General features: G+C 36.3%; 4 protein-coding genes and 1 long non-coding RNA gene across 6 annotated transcripts in view; 3 read left to right on the plus strand and 2 right to left on the minus strand.

The window, feature by feature from the left end:
- Positions 1–9,139, minus strand: part of LOC141379995 (uncharacterized) — a 26,285-nt gene extending 17,146 nt beyond the window's left edge. Inside the window, exon 1 of the long non-coding RNA XR_015520107.1 lies at positions 6,852–9,139. This is a non-coding gene — a long non-coding RNA (uncharacterized LOC141379995). The remainder of the gene's footprint in view (positions 1–6,851) is intronic.
- Positions 1–11,203, plus strand: part of ell2 (elongation factor for RNA polymerase II 2) — a 25,861-nt gene extending 14,658 nt beyond the window's left edge. The window contains exons 6-12 of the mRNA NM_001083812.2: positions 479–603; positions 740–806; positions 2,687–3,341; positions 5,713–5,776; positions 5,883–6,054; positions 8,725–8,769; positions 8,867–11,203. Of these exons, the coding sequence (NP_001077281.2) occupies positions 479–603; positions 740–806; positions 2,687–3,341; positions 5,713–5,776; positions 5,883–6,054; positions 8,725–8,769; positions 8,867–8,983 (1,245 nt within the window). The 3' untranslated portion in view covers positions 8,984–11,203. The remainder of the gene's footprint in view (positions 1–478; positions 604–739; positions 807–2,686; positions 3,342–5,712; positions 5,777–5,882; positions 6,055–8,724; positions 8,770–8,866) is intronic.
- Positions 11,204–15,060: 3,857 nt separating this feature from the next.
- glrx (glutaredoxin (thioltransferase)) lies at positions 15,061–18,327 on the plus strand (the record flags this gene model as incomplete). The annotated part of the gene is given in 3 exon segments (NM_001005942.1): positions 15,061–15,320; positions 16,092–16,207; positions 17,773–18,327. Coding segments are annotated over 2 exon segments (318 nt in total). The 3' UTR covers positions 16,206–16,207; positions 17,773–18,327.
- rhobtb3 (Rho related BTB domain containing 3) overlaps positions 17,122–23,987 on the minus strand; it is a 39,952-nt gene continuing 33,086 nt past the window's right edge. The window contains exons 10-12 of the mRNA XM_087300898.1: positions 23,233–23,399; positions 20,955–21,051; positions 17,122–17,906 (exon numbers count right to left, since the gene is read on the minus strand). Of these exons, the coding sequence (XP_087157024.1) occupies positions 17,788–17,906; positions 20,955–21,051; positions 23,233–23,399 (383 nt within the window). The 3' untranslated portion in view covers positions 17,122–17,787. The remainder of the gene's footprint in view (positions 17,907–20,954; positions 21,052–23,232; positions 23,400–23,987) is intronic.
- Positions 20,931–23,987, plus strand: part of nudt2 (nudix (nucleoside diphosphate linked moiety X)-type motif 2) — a 56,249-nt gene continuing 53,192 nt past the window's right edge. Inside the window, exon 1 of one of the 2 annotated variants that reach the window (XM_087299500.1) lies at positions 20,931–21,068. The gene's annotated coding sequence lies outside the window, so the exon portion shown is untranslated. The remainder of the gene's footprint in view (positions 21,069–23,987) is intronic. The other variant, XM_087299499.1, reaches the window with a different exon arrangement.

Raw genomic sequence — 23,987 nt, forward strand, 5'->3', positions numbered from 1 at the left:
TTAGTCAACAAAAGAGGTAGAAGTAGCAATTTCAGTTCTCCCCTTTAGTTTCAAAGGAGAAATGTCTTTGTTCTCATCCTTGAAATGAAATTTAGAAGGAATTTGAAAAGGGAAGTATGAAGCGAGCTGCTCTCCTTCTTTGGAAATGCAGGAAGGAGTGAGAATCTGAACCCGGTCCCCTCTCTAGGTTGTAACGCAAGAAGTAACACTCTATCCCTTTGCCTAACCATCCATTTGCATTACTATTTTTAGTGTTTGTGTATCTGTCGCTCTTAAGTATGCCAACTTAAGTATTTAACATGTGCATTCTCCTATTAATAGTTTTCTATTTGTAATTAAAATGTTATGACCCGATACATGATTTGTTACAGTTAATTAGTTTAAAGCAGTTGTAAAGGTTTAATATTTGATATAAGGGGGATCTAAATAAGGGGCTCTTGTATATTTTAGGGAATAAGTGAATGTTTTGTCTCGATAGGTGGCCAATCTAAACCCTAAGGATAACTCTTATTCGCTGAAGGACTTTATTTTCCGTGAGGTCCAGAGGGACTGGCCGGGCTACACGGAGGATGATCGAGTTCAGGTTGACAGAATCCTGGCACGGTAAGACTTGCTGGTCACATGCAATTAAAAGAAGAATGACTCTTTAATTGAACATGCATCGTTTTTGAGAGCCAGTGCAGGAGATCCCTGGAGAATTCAGTTGAGGTTGAATTAATTGTTTTTTTTTCTCAAACAGTAAATTGGGCTTGAATTTAGAGTCTGTCTCGTCCAACAGTCCAACCAAAGAGCCAACATCTCCACTGGTAAGACACATGCACATCATTTTTTTAAACATAATTTTTTTAAATAATTAAATTATAATACATTTATCTAAATGTATTTAAGTCATACCTCTCACACACGATTAGAACAGCATTAAGAGGGAAAGAGAGAGAAATACTTTTAAAATGTACAAAAAAAAAGACATTTCATTCACAAAATGTAATCGGGCTACCAGTTACCCTAAATAAAACAAAATGTTAACCAAAACGATAATATAATTACCATAATGACTTGTTGTGCAATTAATTGTGTTTGTTTAAAATATTAGGGACAGTCATTTTAAATCCAGAGGTTAACAGACTATGGAAGAGTTGCTACCAGTTTTGGGGGGGAAAAAAGTGTCTATAGATTTTACATTGCATTATTTAGCATTTGCTCTTTAAGAACCATTATTCGAATTTGATTAATTTAACTAATATAAGGATAATGTTGTCAACCTTACTGCTTAGAAATCGCAAAATGACAGTAAAACTGGTCATCGCAATTACTAGCATTACACTAGTAATGAACTACACTAGCATTATACCACTACTCTCCTGCCTGCCTAATTTCCTGGAATGTTCCAGTATCCAGATTCTTCAGGATTTTGAGGTTCCTCGATTGCTGAAATTTATGCAAAATTAAGCAAATGTCTTAATTTGTGGAGTTCTGCTATAAATGGCTCAGTTGCTGCAGTCATGATGACCGATCAAATGGCGCGATCGTTTGTTTATTTATTTATTTATTGCAATTATATACATTAGCTTAATAATTATTTTGGATAATAAAAAATGAAAAAGCACTTTAATCCAAAAAGATTGAACAAAAGGACCAAAATAAGTGAGCTACACTTTCAGTAGAAATTTCCAAGAAAGAGCAAGATATAGTAATAATAATGATAAATAATTTTTTTACAAGTCTGTAAGACTTTTAGTTGATATTTGGGTTATTCGCTAAAATAAATAATTTTAATCGTTTATGGCGCTGAATAATCTAGAGTAAATAGTATGTCTAATAAAGGTCGAAAATAAACCTATGCAAACAATCTTGCACTTATAAAGCAATAGTTTAACAAAAAAGTCTTTTAAGAAGCATGATATGTACAAGATGGTGACGGCATAAAAAGTTATTGTTTTGGAAATTTGTAGACTGAAGTCATCCAATAATAACCTGAAACACACGTGGTTGTTGTCATGCGGTCCTGCACTCGCTCTTCAGATACTGCATCGGCTGAGTCTGCCGTCTGATCTCAGAGCGCGGTCACGGTACTTTGATTCCACATGTGACAATCAGGTGGTGTCAACGCAGCGTCAAGCCGAACAGAATTTCTAACCGGCATGCAGCACTTTTAAAACTGATATCGATCGGTTTACACATCTCTGCATGAAGTCGAACCAACTATACTCTTTTCATCCGGTGTGTGATTCCTGTAGGGTAACTATTGCAACGTGCGTTCAGAGCCTTGTTTGAACTAGGCCATGCGAGTTGTATCACTCGCTATACTTCTGAATATTGTGTATATATGCATCCTATTGTTGATGCAGCAGCTTTAGGGTTGAAGTCTGGTTTCTCGGTTTCCTTTATATAAATTACAGAAATCGATGATTCTCGAGGTAAAAAAAATTAATAAAGCAGTAAGAATGCGTACATTTGTGTAGATTTTCACAGCAAACCAATAAAATAAATGCTCACAAACCACAAATTTAGCAAAAACTCACCACATAATTAAGAATTTTAACTGACTATCTGAAATATTTTGACTTGTTCTTTTCTCCATCTATGTAAAGCTGCTTTGACACACTCTACATTGTAAAAGTGCTAAAGAAATAAACTGGAATATTCTCATTCATCCACTAATCATGTTTTCTTTCTTGCTTTTCAGAAACGGCAACCGGAGACAGACTTCATCGACCCTTTGATGCCTAAGAAGCCCCGAATCTCTCATCTCAGCAATCGAGGACCACCGTCGTCAAGTCGTCATCCGTCGGAAACTGAGGACAAAAAACCCGCACCCACGGTCGCTTGCCCGGGTCCCTCTTTTCCCCCTCCCCCTGTCACCGGCTCCAGTTCGAACTCCCCCAGTACGCCGGAGGGCCTTGGCTCTCAGGACCTTCCCCTGGACCAGAGCTCTATATGCGGGAACTCTTCGGAGAGCTACGCCCCCCGCAGCCAAACGCCCAGCCCCCCCAACCAGCCAGCGTCCACAACGTCCCCCTCATCCTTTTCCACCTGTACCGTCTCCACAACCACCATCACCTCCACCACTACCACCAGCGGCAGCCATCAAGTGTCTTCTGCCGCATCTCCTACAGATGACAGTGGCAGCAAAAAACCCAAGAAGTCCAAGAAGCACAAAGATAAAGAGAAGAAACGCGAAGGAGAGCGAGAAAAGGAGAAGGACAGAGAGCGGAAGAGGGATCGAGAGCATCGCAAGGAGGATCTGGCTGACAAGGACGCGCAGCCTAGGAAGAAACACCGGAGCGAGGCAGAACAAAAACACATTCCTGCCAACATCAGCCATGATTCGGATAGAGAAGGTTTGTTTTGTTGTACATGTGGCATTTGCAGTGTAAATGTGCAATTTTTTTTGTTAAGGTAACTCAAACCGTTTGAGGAAACTGATTGCAGCAAACCATTTGAGTTAAACTAATCTATATGAATACTGTGAATTTACTTAATTTAAGTTGAAGTAATAAGGTGTTCAATTACCTTTCAGTAAATTGAGTTAACTACACTCATTTCATTTGATAAAGTTCACTGTTGGGTTTTACAGTGTATTCCTTAACATACTGTTAAATAATTTTCTCTTAAAGTAACTAAATTAAATAAAAATATATATTATAAATAAAAATATATATTATATTTTTTACTATTATTATTTTATTATGACTTTTTTATATTTTTAATTTATATACTTATTTATTTTATTTATCTTTTTTTTGCATAAATGTAAAATAGTTTTACTAATTTTAACGTCAATCATTTATCATTGTCTATCACCAAAATACACCACTCCATCAAATTATTTGCGCTGCCCATTTTAAATCGACTAAAATCAAGATCACGATTTTTCTCACAATTCTGTTGATGTAAAATAAAGGTTAAAATGAGTAGGCTTTTATTATTGTTAATTCTCAAACATATGGTAAAACAACAACAACAATAATATTAGGTCTAACTGTAGGTCTACTGTTGGTTAAAATGCTAAATTTTGTATAGACTTGAATTGTGGACTTTTAAATGAACAGACTTTAAATTTGTCCTGGATGTTAATTCACAGGAAAGTGATGACATCAGAATACAGCTGAACATAATTCTTAGGTTGAATTATTGTGTTTGAGATTTATGCTTGCCTTTTGTCATTGACAACATTATCAGACCATTTTTTTCCACTGGTGAAATTAGACATTTGTCATTATCAGATTCCCTCTTGCATTATATTCAACATTATATAGGCTAGAGCAGATATACTGACCCAGTAAACATTCATTCTCAGCCACTTTGTGTTCGCTATGAAAGAAAAACATATCAAATGCTTGTACAAATGCAATATGATCGTTTAAATGATGTGCGCACCAGTTTCACTTCACTGCCGAGTGCGCTCATGTCATGGCCGTCGTCACTCTGAGGGAAAAATACACACACACTCAAATCATACTTCCTTCACGGCTCCCAAATGCTCTGTGCAACAAACTTAATGTTATTTCCAACTTTATTACCTGTTATTCACAGACTATGCAGGTCTGTTCACTAAAGTCATCATTGGCATGCACGTTTGTCACTTGGTAGTAAACAAACAGTGTGTTAGCTCACATGTGATTTCGCGGCCATGAATAAATCATTACATTATGACAGAAATGACTATTTTGTGTAAATTATACCTTGTAAATACAGTATGTGACACTTTTAACGCCATTTGGAGGTGTCCATGTTGCTGAGCATCGTATATAAAACAATGTAAAGACTTGTGCGACCACCTTTGCTACTCTCCTGTGCTTGAAAATATAATTGACTGAATCGTAGAAAAGCAGAATTAAGATGTGTAGGTTCAAATCGAGATCGCAATCTTTTTTTCAATTTAATTGTGCAGCCCTAGCCCTGATTTATTATGTAATTTAGGATTAGCATAATGTGAATGTCAGCACATGAGCATGATTTGTAAATTCACCAGTAATATTGAGTTCATTTTTTACCTCTGTGCATTTGATTCTGGGGTCAACATTTGTTTCTGATTGAATCTGTTTTCGAGTGAGCCAGTGGTTCATGCTTCATTTCTAGGTTAATCAGCTGTTTTGAACAAATTGTTATTATAATTAATAAAATGGTTTACTCATTACTCATCATAACAGGTACTTACTTTTTATAGGGACTCATAATCATATTTACTTGACAGATCCAAACCAGTAGAAGCTGCCAGCCTTATAGAAACTAAATATTTAATTATTAGTATTATTATTATTATAAAAAAACAAATTGTCAACATCACACTCTTTAACTTCAGTTCTCTATGTACATTTTAAAGCGTCAATTCTATTGATTGTTCTATTTAATGGTACTGTATTGTAATAAATGGTTGCAATAGAGTTTGTTACATTTCAATCAAAGTTAATAGAAGACCTAAATGTACATAATGCAGTCAGTGTTTAAGTCGAATAACCAAGAAAAATCCATTTCCAAAAAAGATTTAACAAGCTATAGCCGAGTGCCAGCTATTGTGAAGTCATGTTAAGCTTGTTTTCTGGCCTGACGTATTCACCGATTTATGTTCCATTTGCCTTTGACCCATGCACTTTAATGTTTACAACATTACATTTAGGTTAGTCCTTTCCTGAAGACACAGATCAGGTGGTGTACATGTGCTTGCGAAAGATTTCCATTTTTGTACATGACTGCTGTCTCTCTTTACAGCTGGCAAAGAGAAGCCTGTCAATAGCACTGAACTTCCAGCCCCAACTAAGCCTGATTACATAAGGTGAGTGAACTTTGACTCCTCTGGAAAGGAAAACTGTTTTTGTTTTTGTTATGTGTGTAGATAAGTGAGCAAAAGACATATCTTGAGGCTTGTTGTTTTATTGCAGTAAGTACACTGCAGTCATATCAATGGATCAGAGGCAGCACTATAAAGACGACTTCAATGGAGAATATGATGAGTATCGTATCCTTCATGCCCGCGTTGAGAGCGTTACACGCCGTTTTACCAAACTGGATGCTCAGTGTAGACGGCTAGCACCGGGAACTAAGGAGTACCAGGTAAGAGAACATTTATTCTTCACTTTTGATGTGCTTCGTGTATTCACTGTGTAGCATACTCTTTATATAAAAGACTAATGTGAAAGAGATGTTTTAATATATCAGGTATTTTATATTATTATTTAGCTATTGTAGTTGTTACTAAAAACTGAATTAATTTATCATTGTCTAATATGTAACCCAGTTTTATGTTAGTTATTTTAGATAAATAGTTTTTATTTTTTGTGTGTGTCTTTTAACATTTACAACAAGGAAGTTGAGCTGCATGATATTGGAAAAATCTGGCATTGCTGTATTTTGTTTTGCTGTGATTTTTGTATTTGCAATATAAATTTAATTTCACCAGATGATTTGAATAGCTCTATTTGGAAAGATTTTGTTAATTTAGATAAACTGATGATCAAGTCGTATTCTATGCAGTGCATTGACATAATATAATAAATTACGATTATGACAAAACAACAAGTTAACCCTTTCACGCATACAATCTCGCCGGTGTGATCCGCCTTGGCTGGTCCCTGAAGCGTACGATCACACTGGTGTGATTAGAGCGTTCAGAGGGCACGTCATCAACTACTGAAATCAACTCTTAACGACGCACTTAACAACTCTTAAATCACAATTTATTCATTCTCTCAAACAAATAACATTTATTTTAGCTTTCAGACATTCAAATGCACAAATCTACAAGCAAAGCATACCGTTTAGGGTCAGCTGGAGTAGTTAAAACTCATGCGTGAAAGGGTTAATTAAACAGTGCTTATGGTTTTCTGGGCAGTGTTACAGAATTCAATTACAGAAATTAAACTCATGGTGATGATTTTGTAAGGGAATAAAATAGAAATCTATTTTATGTAATTTATTATATACACAAACTACAGTGATAAACATAATTGAGCAAATATTAAAGTGAAGTAAACTGTGCTTTGTTTTCTGGAGAGAGCATCGGTATTCAGATACAGAAATTAAATTATAAAGTGTAAAATAGCACTGTTATAGTCTTCATATAAATAATTGAATAATATTAGTCTTAATGAAACTTTTTTTATGCACTACTAAAATGCTTTAAACTCTCTTCATATGCTTACAGTCACAAACCTTAAAAACGCAGGTGGATTACGGTTAAATTCTGTAGTGTCTCCACAAATCTCTTGTGTTTTGACCTATGGTTTCTGGTCATCTGTAATCCTAAATCAACATTGCATATCTTGGGATGTGACAATTGCGGACACACATTGTGACAAGGCTGGGCGGTATATCGGATTCTGGGGATATATATCGATATGATTCCCCAACGGGATGCGGTATTATCCAATATCAATATAGTTTGAGGCCACATGCGCATTCCTGCAAGAAACAGACATCTCCAAGGTAGCACGCAAGCTCCACTTGTACAAATGTGCGCATGCGCAATAAATGATTCACTTAATGAGTCATACAAAAGATTTGTTCAAAATGAGCGAATCATTCAAGAACGACCTATCACTGATGCGACATGGAGGAACATGCAGTGCCCTCGGACAACTCTGACTCCCCCTCATGTGCATGCACGTCACACAATGCCTGCTGCTGTCACTGCAGTTTATCACAAACCTTTTATCGATCATTTCTTCTGTAATTGACAGCAAGAACGAACATAGAAGCCTTGTCAAATTGACAAGCAACACCTGAATGTGTTCAAAATATCTAACAACGCCAAAATGGTAGAAATTTTTAGCGCATTTCGAAAGTGAAACCACCAACCTCATCTTTGCTGATTATAAGTTCAGTATTTATTACACGACGGTCTCTTCTTTACATGTACGCTTTAACACATTAAGCTCTGCTTTCTTGTCTGTTATAATGACTGTTTACGTATGCTTAACCAGCATTTCATCACAGTACTCTGAAACTATTCCGTTACTTCTCATATCTATAGTCTATTCGTTTTCATCTCCTTTATTTAATATTTATTAAAACAAGTTTATTCAAAACAAAAGAAAAAGTGGAGGGATTTTTACATGGAGTGAAAGACTTATCTTTAGATATGTTCGATATGTGCACTGTTAATAATTGTGCACAATACATTTTTATACAAAACAGCTAAGCAGGAGAAAGACTTGTACTGTATTTTATTTATCCAACATTTTGTGCAGCTGTTATTTTTTGTGCAGTTGTTAATTTGTAAACAGGAAGGGAAACCTCTGTGTTTGAATGATATTTTCCTCAAAATCAAAAATGTATAATAAAGTTTTAATAAAGGCTTTAACTCTCAAGTAACTATTTATGGCAAAATACCGGATACATATTGTATACCGTCATTCCTCCTAAAAATACTGGGATATGATGTTTTGCCCATATCGCCCAGCGCTACATTGTGATATAAATGCTCAAACGATGTATAACATTCAGCCCTACAAGGAATAATAATAAAAATAGTTATCTGTTTTTAGCCGACTTTAATAACCCCGTTTTACACACTGTAATTGTGTACATACACATTGAAAATAAAATTATATTTGTTGCTTCTTCAAAGTACTTATGTAAAATCAGCTGAAACCACACAACTCTTGATATGTTTTGGGGGAGAACAACTTGATTGTTTTATGTTCAATCCAGTTAAACTATTTTAGATTAATCAATTTGTGGGCAAACCCTGCATTTGGTTTACAGTGTGTTTTCTTTCAACAGGAAGTGCATGAACAGGTGCTGCAAGAATATAAAAAAATTAAACAAGTGAGTGTAACTGAGCACGTCTAACCCATCTGGTCTTTTAAACAAACCTATCATCAGATGAAAACCAGTGTGCTAATATACACTGTTTGCTTTACAGCACAGCCCAAACTACTATGAAGAAAAACAGCGCTGCGAGTACCTGCACAACAAACTAGCCCACATCAAGCGGCTCATCGCTGACTTCGACCAGCGGAGGGCGCAGTCCTGGCTGTAGGTGCGCGGGACCAAACAACCCCCCTCAGCCAATCAGAGCGCTCCTCAGCCAGAGGACCATCTCAAGGAGAGCGCGGGGATCAAACAGCTCCTTATTTATTCTATTTACAGATTCCCCACCGCTCGCCTGTTTCTTTTTTCTCCCCATACCTGGCCTTCTTCATCACTCTCATTGTTCGTTATTCATCGTTTCAATTATTCCTTTCTTTTTGTTTTTGAAGGACTTTTTGAAAGAAAAAAATGAAAAGTTCCGCAATGCAAAACCGTGGGCCTTACTGCGTATATTTCTTGAAGCCTTTTGCACAGGGGTGATCGAGCCAGTACATGTGAAAAAAAAAAAGTGGCCATAAATGGTGTTTCTGAGAGCCTTGAGACTTCCTTTTTCTCCCGTTGGCCCTGCTTTTTCTTTTCTTTTTTTTTGAACAGCAGTATTCACACCCACAGTGCAAATGATGCCTTAAGGTATTAATACAGACAGATATCAATGTGGCGTCAGTGAGACTTACAAGCAGCCGGGGCAGTGGGGAGAAATTTATTATGACCTGATCGCAGGTCCCAGCGCACATTCGTGGAAGGTGTGATCGATGTTTGTTTGTGTGTGTGTGTGCGTGCACGAGAGAATGTGGTGAGAGGAAATTGTCAGTGTTTTTGTTCATTCTTGGGAAGGATTATGGGTCAGAAACTACAGGAAGAGAGAGCCTTGAGGGAGGAGGGTTGAACATAGACTATAAAAGGAAGGAAAAAAAAACAGAAAACAAAAATCCAAAAAAAAAAGCTGCTATATATTATTTTTTTCTTTGAAAAGCCAGAGCCTTCGGGATGAACCTGGCTCATGTTACATGATGTTCTTAATTTGGGCCTGCTCTGTTTAAGAAAATGATCTAACCATCTTGAAGGCAATGGTGCTACTGATTTTTGAGGAAATGCATCGAGCAGAGGCAGACCTGTATATCCATTTCAAATGTATCATTAATTATTGCAAGTCTCAGAGTTATTTATAAAATATGAATAGCAATATATATGTGTATATATATATTGTTTTTTTCTTTTGAATTAAGAGGAATTGCTGGAATTAAGTATTGAAAAACTGATCAAATATACAGAAAAGTCTTTATTTCATGGTATCATTCGTGATAAACTTCTTAAGGGAAACGTTATGTTTACAAAACCTGTGTGGTAGGAAGTTTTGCCAAAATAAGTGATAAAAGCGAATATGCTTTCGATTCTATGTTGACAGTCTGGAATAAAATACGTTTCTCTGAGCGACATGATGACACTTTATGAGAGTTGCTGAACACTTATGGTGTCCTCCTCATATATTTATTTTATTTTTTGGTTTTTGTTTTAGGGAAAGATCCAGAATGCAGCTTTAAAATAACATTGCTTGCGATTTTATGCAAATTCTCACAGCATCATGATGGATTCTGATTGGCTGGTTGATTCTTGAAGCCTGCTGCAACATATTTGCACGTTTTAAGATGTCATTATTTGAGATCTGAAAACTGATCATCTCTCATTTTCGCATCACGATTATTATTGTCGAATCCTGGGAGGTGATTCCTTTTGTTGTATATTAAAAATTAATTAAAAAAAACAGAGTGAGCCATTCTCAAAATAACCATCGACGAATGTTTGTTTTCAAGGATTTGGGTCTGCAGATGGCATCTTATGTTTAATTATTATTTATTTTAAGGGGCTTACTTGTTATCAAACTCGCTTGGATATTCTGACGCGTGAGCTTCTGTTCATTTTAGTCCCTTTTTATAAACAAAGTCTGATGAAAACCAAACGCAAGTCATGGTTACCTAAAAGAGAAATTCAGCAGCACTTTACTTCAGATGCTTATTCAAGCATTCAACCTCCAAACTGAAGCCTGCAGATTTGGGATTGACACTAAGAAGTGTTGCTCGGAAAAGAGAATATGCATTCACACATCAAACTCATTATTATTATTGTTATTATATTTTGGGTTGGGTGGGGAGATATTTGGTGATGTGTGTCACCAACACCCGTTTTCTTTCCCTTTTGAAGAGACTGTGCCTCTGACACCACTAAAGAGAGATGTTGATGATGGATAATAAGCCAAGAATCTCATAACACTGTCATCTCTCGTTTCAAAGGTGGGACACAGCGGGTTGTTTCAGACTGTAAGAGAATTCCTGACCTTGTCCACCTGAAAATGTATTAAATCAGTTCAATAAAATGTGAACTTGACAACCTATATCTGCCATTTTTTTCCCCTTCATTTCAGATTGTTTTGGTAATGTTCATTAAAAAAAACTGTTTAATTAGGATCTGTCTTTACTTATGAACTTCACGCAGTAGAAAACAAAAGTAAATTTAAGATTGATACGATTAATTAAAAAGTGTCACTGAAATCTGATTAAATTTTGAATTAATTGGAAACTCTATTTTCCCTGTGATGGGTTGCAGCTGGAAGAGCATCTGCGGGGTCAAACATGCTGGAGAAGTTGGTGGTTCATTTTGCTGTGGCGAACCCAGATTAATAAATGGACCAAGCTGAAAACAAAAGGAATGAATGGAAACTGTCGACTCAATATTGATCAGTGTTTTATTAGTATTAGCATTGTTTTAAGCAGAAGCAAACTTAACCAATCAGCAAGGTAAGCAGCTGCTTAGGGGCCCCGGGGAATTAGGGGGCCCCAACCAATACCAAGAAGCCTAATCATATAGCTCAGTGGTCTCAAACTCAATTCCTAGAGGGCCGCAGCTCTGCATAGTTTATCTCCAACCACCTCCAACTCACACCTGCTTAATAGGCTCTAGTAGTCTTTAACACCTTGATCGATCTCAGGGTTGGAGCGAAACTGCAGAGCTGCGGCCCTCCAGGAATTGTGTTTGAGACCTATGATATAGCTCTTTTTAATAAATTTTCTATTGTATGTTGTAAAAACTCTATAACCATTAGAGGTAACATTATTCTTTTCAAAACCGGCGGCCCCCATGAACAGTGGAACATTCCTTCTGTACTGCACATGCAAATCTTAAAGTCTAATCACAAATATGGCTAATTAGCTGTGCATAGTTTGTGAACTTGTTTTTATTCAAAATATATTTTTATATGCAGTTTAAAAAAAAAAAACTACTGAGAAAACAATATCTATAGAGAAAGAGAATGTTTTGAGTTTCAGTGCTAGGAATACCTGAAATTGCTTGGGGCCCCAAATCACTATGTCCGCCCCTGGTTTTAAGTATAATTGTATATATATAGTAGTATATAATAGTTTGTGCCGCGATTGATTAAAAACACCTGTTTATAGTGAAGGGGGCGGGCGTATCAGCTCAATCCCAACCAATGAAATGATCTGTCACGGTCCACACTAAAATCCTATTGGTTCGTGCCAACGTCAGTCTTTTGACTTCAGGAAAGTGTTTAAAGGTAATGACCTTCGTGGACAAAAAATAGAAATTGGTACGTTTCTTTAAAAAAAAAACATTAATTCGAGGATACAAATTTGTTTACAAACCCCGAAATTTCCTCCAACCATTAATGTGTTTTACTAAGAGTTGGTTCGTTAGACCCGCCCAACCCTTGAAGGCTGGAAAAACTGACTCAAGACCCGGAACAAAACAGTTTCATTTTCACTACAGTATAGTCGTGAACGCCTGTCTTTTGTTACGAGAAGAGCAATGGCAGAGTTTGTTAAAGCCCAAATTAAGAACGGGAAAGTAGTTGTATTTTTGAAACCACCCTGCCCTTACTGCGTACTCGCAAAGGATGTTTTATCGAAGTATAAATTCAAAGCTGGACATTTGGAATTGGTCGATATTAGCGCACGCAGCGACAGTGGCGCCCCCAGAAAATTTTCTTAGGGGTGGCCAGAAGAGGCCGCACCAAATCTTGGGGTGGCACACAAAAAAAAAATAATGAATTCAGTGTAATGTTATATTTTTGTTTTTGGTAAATGTAATAATGTAGTTTTTATTCATTTAATTAATTCTTCTTGAAAAATTGCTATTTATTCCTTGAAGTAATTCAGGAAGTACATGTGCAAACCAAATAAAAATCAGTTTAGTTTAAAAACACTTTTCATATATATATATATATATATATACTGTATAAATAACTTTTAACGTGCTTTTATTGTACATCATACAGTATATGCCATGTCTAAAATTAATGAAGATTAATGAGTTTATTATTCCCAGAGATGGGTTGCAGCTGGAAGGGCATCCACTGTGTAAAAATGTGCTAGATAAGTTGGCGGTTTATTCCTCTGTGGCGACCCTGGATTATATTATATTAAAATATTATGGATTATAAATATTAAATTTGCCATTGCTGTCTATTAAAGGTGTGTGCGTGCAAAATACGCGCATGAGCGGCGCGTATTTTGTCGGCGTGCATGCAAACAACCAACCGGATTCACACAGGAGTGCGTGAGGCACGCGAGAATGGTTTTCTGCGCGCATGCGTCAGTTTGCTTTCAACAGCATTCAGCATTGAACCAGCACTAAGGGGGAGAGACAATGAATCAGCTACGTCAGTAACACCAACAATAATTTAGTGGTTGCATTTTATTTATTTAAACATTGGGGATTTATAAGTACATTTAAATCAATAATGTCAACAGCAAAATTATATTGGGGTGGCCACAGGGGTGGCCAGAGTTTACCGAGGGGTGGCCGTGGCCACCCCTGGCCACCCCTTGGGGGCGCCCCTGCGCAGCGACATGGACAGCATTCAGGACTATCTGCAACAGATCACGGGCGCGCGCACTGTGAGTACTTTAACATTTGTGTAATATCATGGTGTCTTTTTATATATTAGACTGCTAGTCATAATAACATCACACACTTAGTCAGTTAACTTACAGTAATAATAAAAGTGTCATTTAAATGTTTTCGTTACTAAAGACGACAGATATTTCCGCTCCGGTTTCCCCCACAAGTCCAAAGACATGCAGTATAGGTATCTATAAAATTACCCAATAAAATGTATTTTTAACGCCTACCCCCAACCCAACCCTAAACCCAACCATCACAGTACTTTAAAAATATTAATTATTGTTATACAGTGTCATTAAAAATGCTGCTTTATTAATGTGTATATCGCACTTCCGGCCGGCCGCATATCCGATCTAGACTTTACCTAGGTGAATTGGGTAAGCCAAAATGGCCGTAGTCTATGTGTGTAAATGAGTGTATGGATGTTTTCCATTGACGTGTTGCAGCTGGAAGCAAGTGGTGCTCGCTGCAGAGCCATTTGGGCAGAGCTGAGCTCCAGCGAGGGGGAGCTTGAGCGCTCTTCCTCCTTTCATACACTTCTTCTACGAGTGATGTCACTGGGGGTAGGGTTAGGGGTGGGGTTGGTGTACGCATTAAAACAGCTTATAGGAGGATGAGCGAGAGCTCATGCTCCCCCTCGCTGGAGCTCAGCTCTGCAGCGAGCAATGTCTCGCTGGAAGAACATCCGCTGCGTAGAACATATGCTGGATACATGGGTGGTTCATTCCGCTGAGGTGACCCCAGATTAATAAAGGGACTCAGCCGAAAAGAAAATGAATTAATTACTTTTTCGTACTTCATGCAGTAGAAAACACACGGTAATTTCAGATAGATGCGATTGTTCAAAAACTGTCAGTTAAATCTGATCTAGATTTTGAGTCAGTTGAAATCTCCATCAACTCAATGTTGTTTAATAATATTTTATTATGTTTTATGTCTAACTATAATCGTTAATTGCTACATGTTTTGTGCCGCGGTTGATTCAAAACACCTGTTTACAGTGAAGAGGGCGGGCGTATCAGTTCAGATCCAACCAATGAAGTGATCTATCACTGTCCATACTCGAATCCTATTGGTTTGTGCCAACGTCAGTCTTTGATTTCAGGAAAGTGTTCAAAGGTAATGACCTTCGTGGACAAAAAAATATATATATATAGAAAAATGGTTCATTTCTTTACAAAATATTAATTCGAGGATCAAAATTTGTTTACAAACACCGAAATTCCCTCCAACCAAAGATCGGTTGGAAGTGTTTTACCAAAGATCGGTTTATTAATCCCGCCCAACCATCGAAGGGTGGAAAAACTGACTCAAAACCCGGAAAAAAAGTTTCATTTTGACTGGAGTCTAGCTGTGAACGGCTGTTTTTTGTTACGTGGAGAGCAATGGCAGAGTTTGTTAAAGCGCAAATTAAGGACGGCAAAGTAGTTGTGTTTTGTAAACCGACCTGCAGTTACTGCATACTCGCAAAGGATGTTTTGTCGAAGTATAAATTTAAAGCTGGACATTTTGAGTTGATCGATATTAGCGCACGCGCTGACATGGGCAGCATACAGGACTATCTGCAACAGATCACGGGCGCGCGCACTGTGAGTACTTTAACGTTTGTGGAATATTATTATATATATTAAACTGTTAGGCAGGCCAGTAACTTAGCCAGCCTAGTGAATAGGGTGGTCCTTTTTTCGCAATAGGGTGGTCCTTTTATGTTCTATTTAATAATGAGATTTCAATACTGCATTTTAGTGACATTTTAAGCACTATTCTAGCTGGATTAGCCTGTTGGATGGTCCTCAAACCACACTTCTTGAGGTACCAAAAACATTTGCTAAATATATAGAATGAAGAAATATAAATAAAAACCTTAATTTTTTAATTCAAAATTTTTATATCATTATATCATGAAAAACACAAACTGGCCAGCACATTCAACTTTCCTCAGTCAGAAAGTTGCCTTCTGAGTTCTGAATAAAAATTACAACACAAAAATATTAATAATGTAGAGCTTAACTTTTTGAAAGTTCATGAATAACAACGTTTTTTCGAAGCCTGCTAGTCATAACATTACACACTTGAGTCAGTTACAGTAATTCTAAAAGGAAAGTTCAAATGTTGGTGCCTACTCAAAACGACAGATATTTGTGTTTTGTTAGGTTATTTCCAGTACCATAGGTATTATTTTGGTGACCTGTACTGTATATCAAGGCTGTTTTACCAGCTAATTTACAAATATGCTGAGTCACCACTGGCTTGACCAACATGTTTAACCCTGCCCATGTTTATTAAAGATTATGTGCTTCATTCATTTTCAGTAGGTCTATGTCACATTCCTTGATGTATTCCTCATGTATTCTTTACAGGTTCCTCGAGTTTTCATAGGAGAAGATTGTGTTGGAGGAGGAAGTGATGTTGAGGGTCTTGACCGTTCTGGAAAACTGGAAGGCATGTTGCAGGCCATCGGATGTCTGCAGTGAGGGTATATTTCACTGTCGTTCTTCATAACATATTAAAATGATATATATAAACACAACACTATTACACCAGTGCTTCTCAATAGGTTTTACCCAAGGGTCTAAATCTTAAACTGAAATCAAAATTGTGTGTAGTACAGAGAAATATCCCTCAAATGCTTTTAAGAAAAGATTTTTCTCTCAGCAGCCAAACATTTGCTCCACAAAAAGTTGAGCACAAACCTAAATAGATGTTTGGCTCTGTTTTCAGAATTGAGATTCATAAATTTTCTTAGTAATATGTGGATTTTATTATTATTTGTTAGATTTTTCATGTTCACTTAAATATTAACTAATATTTAGTAATTTGTCTATTATATGGTACCGTCTGTATAGAACAAACTAAATGAAAATTGCAACTGTTTCCTTAATAACTAGCTAAAATAAATTTAACGTTTAACATTACATTTAACGTTATTTAAAGAGATAGTTTGCCCAAAAATAAAAAATTGTACTTACTTTAAAGTTGTTCCAAACCTTGTACCAGACTTGATCACAAAAAATTAGGTGTTTTGAAGAATGTTGGAAATTATTGACTTCCATAGCAGCAAAATCAAATACAATGGAAGTCAATGGTTACAGGTTTCCAACCTTCTATTGTGATCTAGATAAGGAGAAACTTAAACAGGTTTATGACAAGTGATTGTGACAGGTAGTTTTTTATTGTTGGGTGAACTATCCCTTTAAGTGAGTTATTTTGATGGTTTTGGTTAACTACAATAACCTAACCAGTCTCTTTTCTTGTTTCTTAATATACATAGTTTTCATCTACAGTAGAATTGGCTTTTCCAACATCATAGACTGGCTTTGAACAAGCCAGAGCCACTACCTATTCGTTGGTAATCATAGATTTACACTGAACTCTCAGAACAAACAAGCATCCTTCTAAAATGTCTTTATTCAGCATGAGATGAGGGTCAACATAACAGGACTAGTCTAAAGACAGCCACAACTGGCTCTACGTCGACCACACCGACTGCACTAAGAGACCATCCACATGCTGGATGTGTACTTCGCACATTTTTTTTTTTAGTTGAAATAAAAATCTCAGATGTACATGTTACAAAAATAGTTGCATCAGATTCAAATTAATCTCATGGGGGAAGAAAAAATAAATAAATATTTGGAAGTTTATTCAAGTTATATTGCCAAAAGTAACCACAGAATTCAGAAAGAAAGAAATGTCACCATGGCTGACCATGAGAGTGAGATATCAATCTCTGGAGGGAGTATAAGATCGACCCTACCCTGTTTAATACTTTAAAGTTCATCCATCGCAGAGGAGGTTTATTGCACCAATCAGCCGTGAGCGTTCACACAGAAGATTACAGTACTATTCACATAGAAGAAATCTGTATGACATCAGCGCATAGGATCAAGCTGTCCACTTTATATCACAGGGTCAGAGGTCAGAGTTCATGTAAATACAGTACTTCAGAATTCACTGTCAAACAAAGGTCTCTTTCATCCTGTATGTAAGTGCATCTCCAATTCCCATTCTGTGTTTTTCGCCCTCCCTTCCGGTCCGCAGGGCGTTAAGAAGGGGTCACATGATGCTGCAGCGAGACTTGCGGATCTGCCGTCTGCGCTGCTGGTACTCGCTGAGCTCCTGCAGGTAACCTCTGGAGGGCCAGCGCAGACGCTCCACCTGCTCGCGCTCCTCGTCTGTCAACCAAAAAAAAGCATCATTGGAACTCTTCATCTTTAGGAAAATTAATAACTTTCTACAAGAATGCCAAATGAAACGTATATCCATCCATCTTTGCCTTAAAATCCCGCACTTGCTTTAAAATCTTTTTGAGTTTCTTTCTTCTTTTGAACACCAAAGGAAATATATTTTAAAAAATACTGTTAGCTGGCACCCTTCATAGTAGGGAATAAAATTATTATGGAAGTTAATGGGTGCCAGCGTTCTTCAAAGTATCTTCTTTTGTGTTCAACAAAGATAAAGAAACTCAGAAAGGTTTATCCATCCATCTTTATCTGAAACTGAAACTATGTAACTGTCTCTATATGCATATTCCAATGAGTGTACAAAAAAGATAATGCTCCAAAAATGTCACAATAAACGCTTTAAAAACTTAAACTGAACTAATATGTTGTTGTTTTTTTAATGTCACATTTTGAAACAAATTTGAAAGCAAAATGATTAGCCTCCTGGAATTTTTATTCTTTTAAAAATATTTCTCAAATCTTACAGAGTTTTACAAAAGGAATTTTTATTTTCTGGTTGCTGGCATCAATTGACCTCCATAGTAGGGGAAAAATACTATGGAAGTTAGTGTGTGCCAGCATTCCTCAAAATATCATCTTTTGTGTTCAACAGAAGAAAGAATCACATGAGGGTGTGGTATCTGGTATTGTGGTTGAACTATCCCTTTAAGTTCTCATCTAAGGTGTGCTTTAATAACTAAAGGGAGATTAAAACATCTTTTTTTTTTTTTTAGGCATATCCGTCCATCTTTATCTGAAACAGAAATTATGTAACTGTCTGCCTCTATATGCATATCCCAATGAGTGTACTAAAGATAATGCACTATAAATGTCACAACAAATGCTTTAAAAACATAAAAGAACAGATATGTATGTCTTTTACTGTCACAGTTTGAAATAATATTGGAGGCAAAATGATTAGTCCTCTTGGGGAATTGTAATGCTTTTAAAAATATTTCACAAATCTATTTGAGTTTCACAAAAGGGTGGTTGCTGGCTCCAATTCATTTCAATAGTAGGGAAAAATACTATGGAAGTGGTATGCATATCCCAACGAGTGTACAAAATATAATGCACTAAAATGTCACAATAAATGCTTAAAAACATCAACTGAACTGATGTATTTTTTTAGTCACAGTTTGAAACAAAATTGAAGGCAAAATGATTAGCCCTCCTGGGAAATTGTAATGCTTTTAAAAATATTTCCCAAATGCTGTTCAACAAAGATATTTTTTTTCCAACTTAATAATTTAAATGCCAGCAGCTAGTGCTCTGCAACTCTCACATGGTCGCCCACTGAAGCAGGGATGGGCCTGGTCAGTACCTGGATGGGAGACTCCTAGGGAAAGCTAGGTGTTAGTAAGACCAGCAGGGGGTGCTTAACCTGCGATCTGTGTGGGTCCTAATGCCCCAGTGTATTATTGCGGACTCTATGCTGACTCTGTCGTCATTAAAAATCCCAGGATGTCCTTTAGGAAAATAGAGAAGAAAAAAAAGCAGTAGTGGTTTAATCTCTGTCTATCATCGCCTTCTAACCATCCCCATATTATAATTGGTTTCTCCACCAATTAGCTGGTGTGCGGTCTGATGCAATATCCAGGTGGATGCTGCACACTGGTGGTGATTGAACGGATTCTCCCAAAAATGTGTAAAGTGCTTTGAGTGTCCAGAGGAGTGCTAAAGAATTATTATTATTTTAGTTACAGATTTTTAATTAGGCCTGTCACAATAAGTCAGACTCATTTTTGTCATAATGAGTAAAATATCACATACACATGTAAATGTCCTTTTGTCTTCAATGTAATTTGTAAATCAAAACTTTTCTGGAAGTAGACTGCAAGTTTGAACAGAATTTACTTTGACACCTCTTTGATCTGTTAGTAAAAAAAAAAAAAGATTAGAGGAGATGACAGAAGCCGCTAAATCTGCTCAAATTTTGAAGACATTAATTTTTATGTGAACATGATGGACAATATATGTTGAGTGGCCAAAAAAATCATGTTCATGTTTAGTCGATATATTGTTTATAGTGACTGGCCTATTTCTCATAGCTAATTTTTTGTTCTTGCCATGATGATTGTACGTAATATTTATATAGTCATTAATTCATTTTCCTTTGGCTTAGTCCAGGCATGTCCAACCTCTGTTCAGGAGGGCCGGTGTCCTGCAAAGTTTAGTTCCAAGTTCCAACCCTAATCAGACCCACCTGGGCTAGCTAATCAAGCTCTTATTAGGCTTTCTTGAAACATCCTTGCAGGTGTTTTGAGGCAAGTTAAATCCGCAGGACACCGGCCCTCCAGCACAGAGTTTGGACACCCCTGGCTTAGTCCCTTTATTTATCAGGGGTGGCCACAGTGGAATGAACTGCCAATTATTCAGGCCACTGTGCTGCCCCAATAGTTATTTTGTAAGATGTTATTCCAACCCAACTCAAAGAAATAAGACTTATAATAACTAATAATATAGGAAATGCTGTGAAAAACGTCCTTACTCTGTTAAACATCACTTTGGAAGTATTTGAAAAATAATTAAATAATTCTGCTTTTAACATTAGCTGTCACTCTTAATGTTAAATTGAACTTATGTCATTGTCTCTATATGCAATTTAAAAGATAATGCACACTACAAGTTTGCTTTTAAAAACATAAAGGGATTTGGAAAAAAACCTCTTTTCTGCCACTGGTCTTTGGTGACTCACAAAATCGATGCACAATTCATGAGGTGACTCTCGTTTGTACACTTTCCAAGTGTGCGTGGAAGGGCAGCACATACTAATTAGGTGTGAAAAAGTGATTTGTTTGTTTTAAAAAGTGACCTTACATTTGCTCTCAGTGTTTCATAATGAAGCTCTGACAGAAGCCGGTGGTGATTTGCATGGGCTCGTCTGCGGCACCAGCTGTTGGGACGGCTCTCTGGCTGTTTTAGTATGAGAGATGATTGTGTGTGCATGTCTTCTAATACGCTTCAACATCTTTCCAGGCGGTCAAGCAGACGGCTCACCTGATAACTCCAGGAAGTCAGGCTTGTGGCTGAAGATCAGGTAGTTATTGGCAATGAAGTGGAGGAGCCAGACGTATAGCTGGTCAGCGTTATGACACTGCATTGAGAAAGAGGGTGAGCAACAGATTAGATAAAATGTTATTTAGGGCTATTACTACTATACACATTGAAGGGGTGAAATGGCCATAATGTCAAATTTCTTTTTTACTCAATAGGATTTTTTCCCCCTCTTTTGGTCTAGCCTTCTAAGCCAATCAAATGAAAGTAGGTGGAGTTTACAGATCACTAAGGCAGAGCACAGTCCAGTGTTGAAACAGAGCTACAGTATGTAACATTGAAGCAGCATTTGAACTGTCTTTATGATAGAAATAGTATAGTAGTAGTAGAAGAGAATTGTAATAATCCCTGAGAGGGGAAACTCATTTGCCACCATGGCCATCACAATACATTGAATTATAAAACAAAAAATACCACAAAAAAAAAATAGTACAACAACACACTATTTGCACCAAGTACACATCACAATGTAGTGAATAACTGAACAAATAAAAACAAAAGGATACACGTATACAGATTACACCACTTGATTCAAAAACTGACAGTGGTTGGTATAAAGGAGCACCGGGGCATTACTAGTCTCTAGAATGAAATCTTAAGTGTTCTTAAAGTATTATTTAGTGTACGTCCTTCATATTTCAAAATGATCTTTAATTTACCCCATGTTCTCTTTTTAACAGTCACCTCAAGTTAATCAACATTAAAACCAAAAATAGAACCAGCGTTTTTACTTTAAATTTCATTTGATTTTCACATTAGGGTAAATGTGTGCATATTTTACAATTTAGTTTGCAAATAGTTTAGAATGATAAGAATTAATCAGAAGTAATTAAGGTATGATGACGGCCTTGCTGTTAACTAACACCTGTTGCAAAATTTTGAGATGCTATTTAGGGATTAACATACTGTATACCATATTACTTTTACTTTTTAGTACGTTTTAGGTATGCATGGAAAACCTGATGACCTAATATAATTCGACCTTTTTTTCTGTGCTTAAAATGGTAGATGGCAAAAATGTAAAAAAAAAAAAAAAAAACTTCTGCCTTGCTGCTGAAATGTATTTGAAGTATGAAAATTTAAAATAAATCTATAGAAAAATAAATACAAAATGTATTTATTTATTTTAAATAAATTACGTTAAATAGAAATATTATAAAACTAACAAAAACACATTAAAATGTTAAAAAGCACATAAAATTATCACAATTAAAATAAAAAAAAATGGTAGAATACCACCAAAACACAAAACACGCTGTACATGTAATAAATTTCATTGTTTCCTTTGTCACACTGATTGGACAAACTTACACTTTTTTTTTTTTTTTTTTGCAAAGTTTTGTAAAAATTCATCAAATTATTAAAACAAAAAAAAAAACTAAATAATGAATGAAATATTAGCTCATCATGCATAAATACTCCTGTAACCCCATTAAAAAATTATACATTTTAAAAAAAGTATATAAATTTAAATTATACATGTATAATAATATAACATTTTTTATAGTATGAATCCTAAAACGTGGAGCCAGATCAGTCTCAAAAATAATACATATAAAAAATAAAGTTCATACATCTACATTGCAGTTCACATCTACCAAATCCAATTTGTAAGTTCAAAACCCAATTTAAAAATACACAAATCCAATTTGTAAATTCAGTAAATGGTTCATAAATACACACACCCAATTTATGAGCTCAAAACACGATTCAAAAATACACATCCAATTCTTAAATACTAAACACAAATATGCAAATCCAATACATTTGGTGAAATTATTTGTTTTTACCTCTGAATTCACGAATAGTGTTTGCAAATTTACAATTTAAATTTTGTAAACGTGAATTGTGCTATTCTTGTATGAATTTTATTTTGTAAATGTATTATTTTTGAAACTGATCTGGCTCCATAGAAATGGAACGGTTTTCAACACTGATGATGAAAATAAATGTTTCTTGAGCAGAAAATCAACATTTCAGAATGATTTCTTCGGTATCACATGTCAGTGAAGAATGGAGTAATGAGGTTGAATATTCAGCTTCGCCATCACAGAATGAAATTTAATGCATTTTGAACAGGCAATGTGCAGTTTAAACTATCAACAATATTATCCCTCCTAATGTGTATGTTTTCCTACTACACAATAGTTAGGCACTCAAAGCAAATGGATTATATATTGAAAAGAAAACAGAACACACCCATGTTGATGTAAAGGCTCACCTTTGCTCTCCTCAGTAAGCGTATGACACTGATGCCCGTAGACGCGAGCTCTCGACTGGGCATGCTCTGAAGATACGCGCACACACACACCTCACACAGGTGCTGCAGACGCTTCACCTGGTACATCTCTGCGCAGACCAGAATAGCCATGGCCTGCAGCACACTGGCTGAACACACAGACACACACCACCGTCAGTCACCTCCTCCTGTTTCTCTCTTCACTCGCATCCATCAACCTCTGTTCACATTCACCCACTGTCATTCAAGCTCAGACTTTGTGTCTTTTTTTTCTTAACAGTGTTGTTTAATAGCCTTGATATGAATGACTAAACAGCCATCACACTGACTGACAGAACGACTGAGGCAAACTGGCACGCAGAACCTTTGTTGTTTAAAAATACATACGAGATAAACCACTACATGACGGAAACATCTGGGTTACGCTGCACTGGATAGTGAAAGCAAACATTTTGTAGGCCAAATTAATATTTCTGCTTGAATGTTAGAAACAAAATACCTTTCAAAAGTTGGGGGTAATGTTGAAAGTTATACTTTTTATTTTACTTTTAAATTACTTAAAATATTTTCATCTATTTTGAAATTGGACATTGCATCATTATAAAAATGACATTGTTTCAACTGTATTGTTTCAACTGTACTATTTATTTTTAATCAAATACTTTTCTTATCCTGAAAAAATTACACATTACAAGAAAAGGTCTGACAATCATGGTTCAATATTTGGGATTTGCTTT

Source organism: Danio rerio, chromosome 21 (assembly GCF_052040795.2).
Source record: "Danio rerio strain M-AB ecotype USA chromosome 21, GRCz13ab, whole genome shotgun sequence".
Lineage (NCBI taxonomy): Eukaryota > Metazoa > Chordata > Actinopteri > Cypriniformes > Danionidae > Danio > Danio rerio.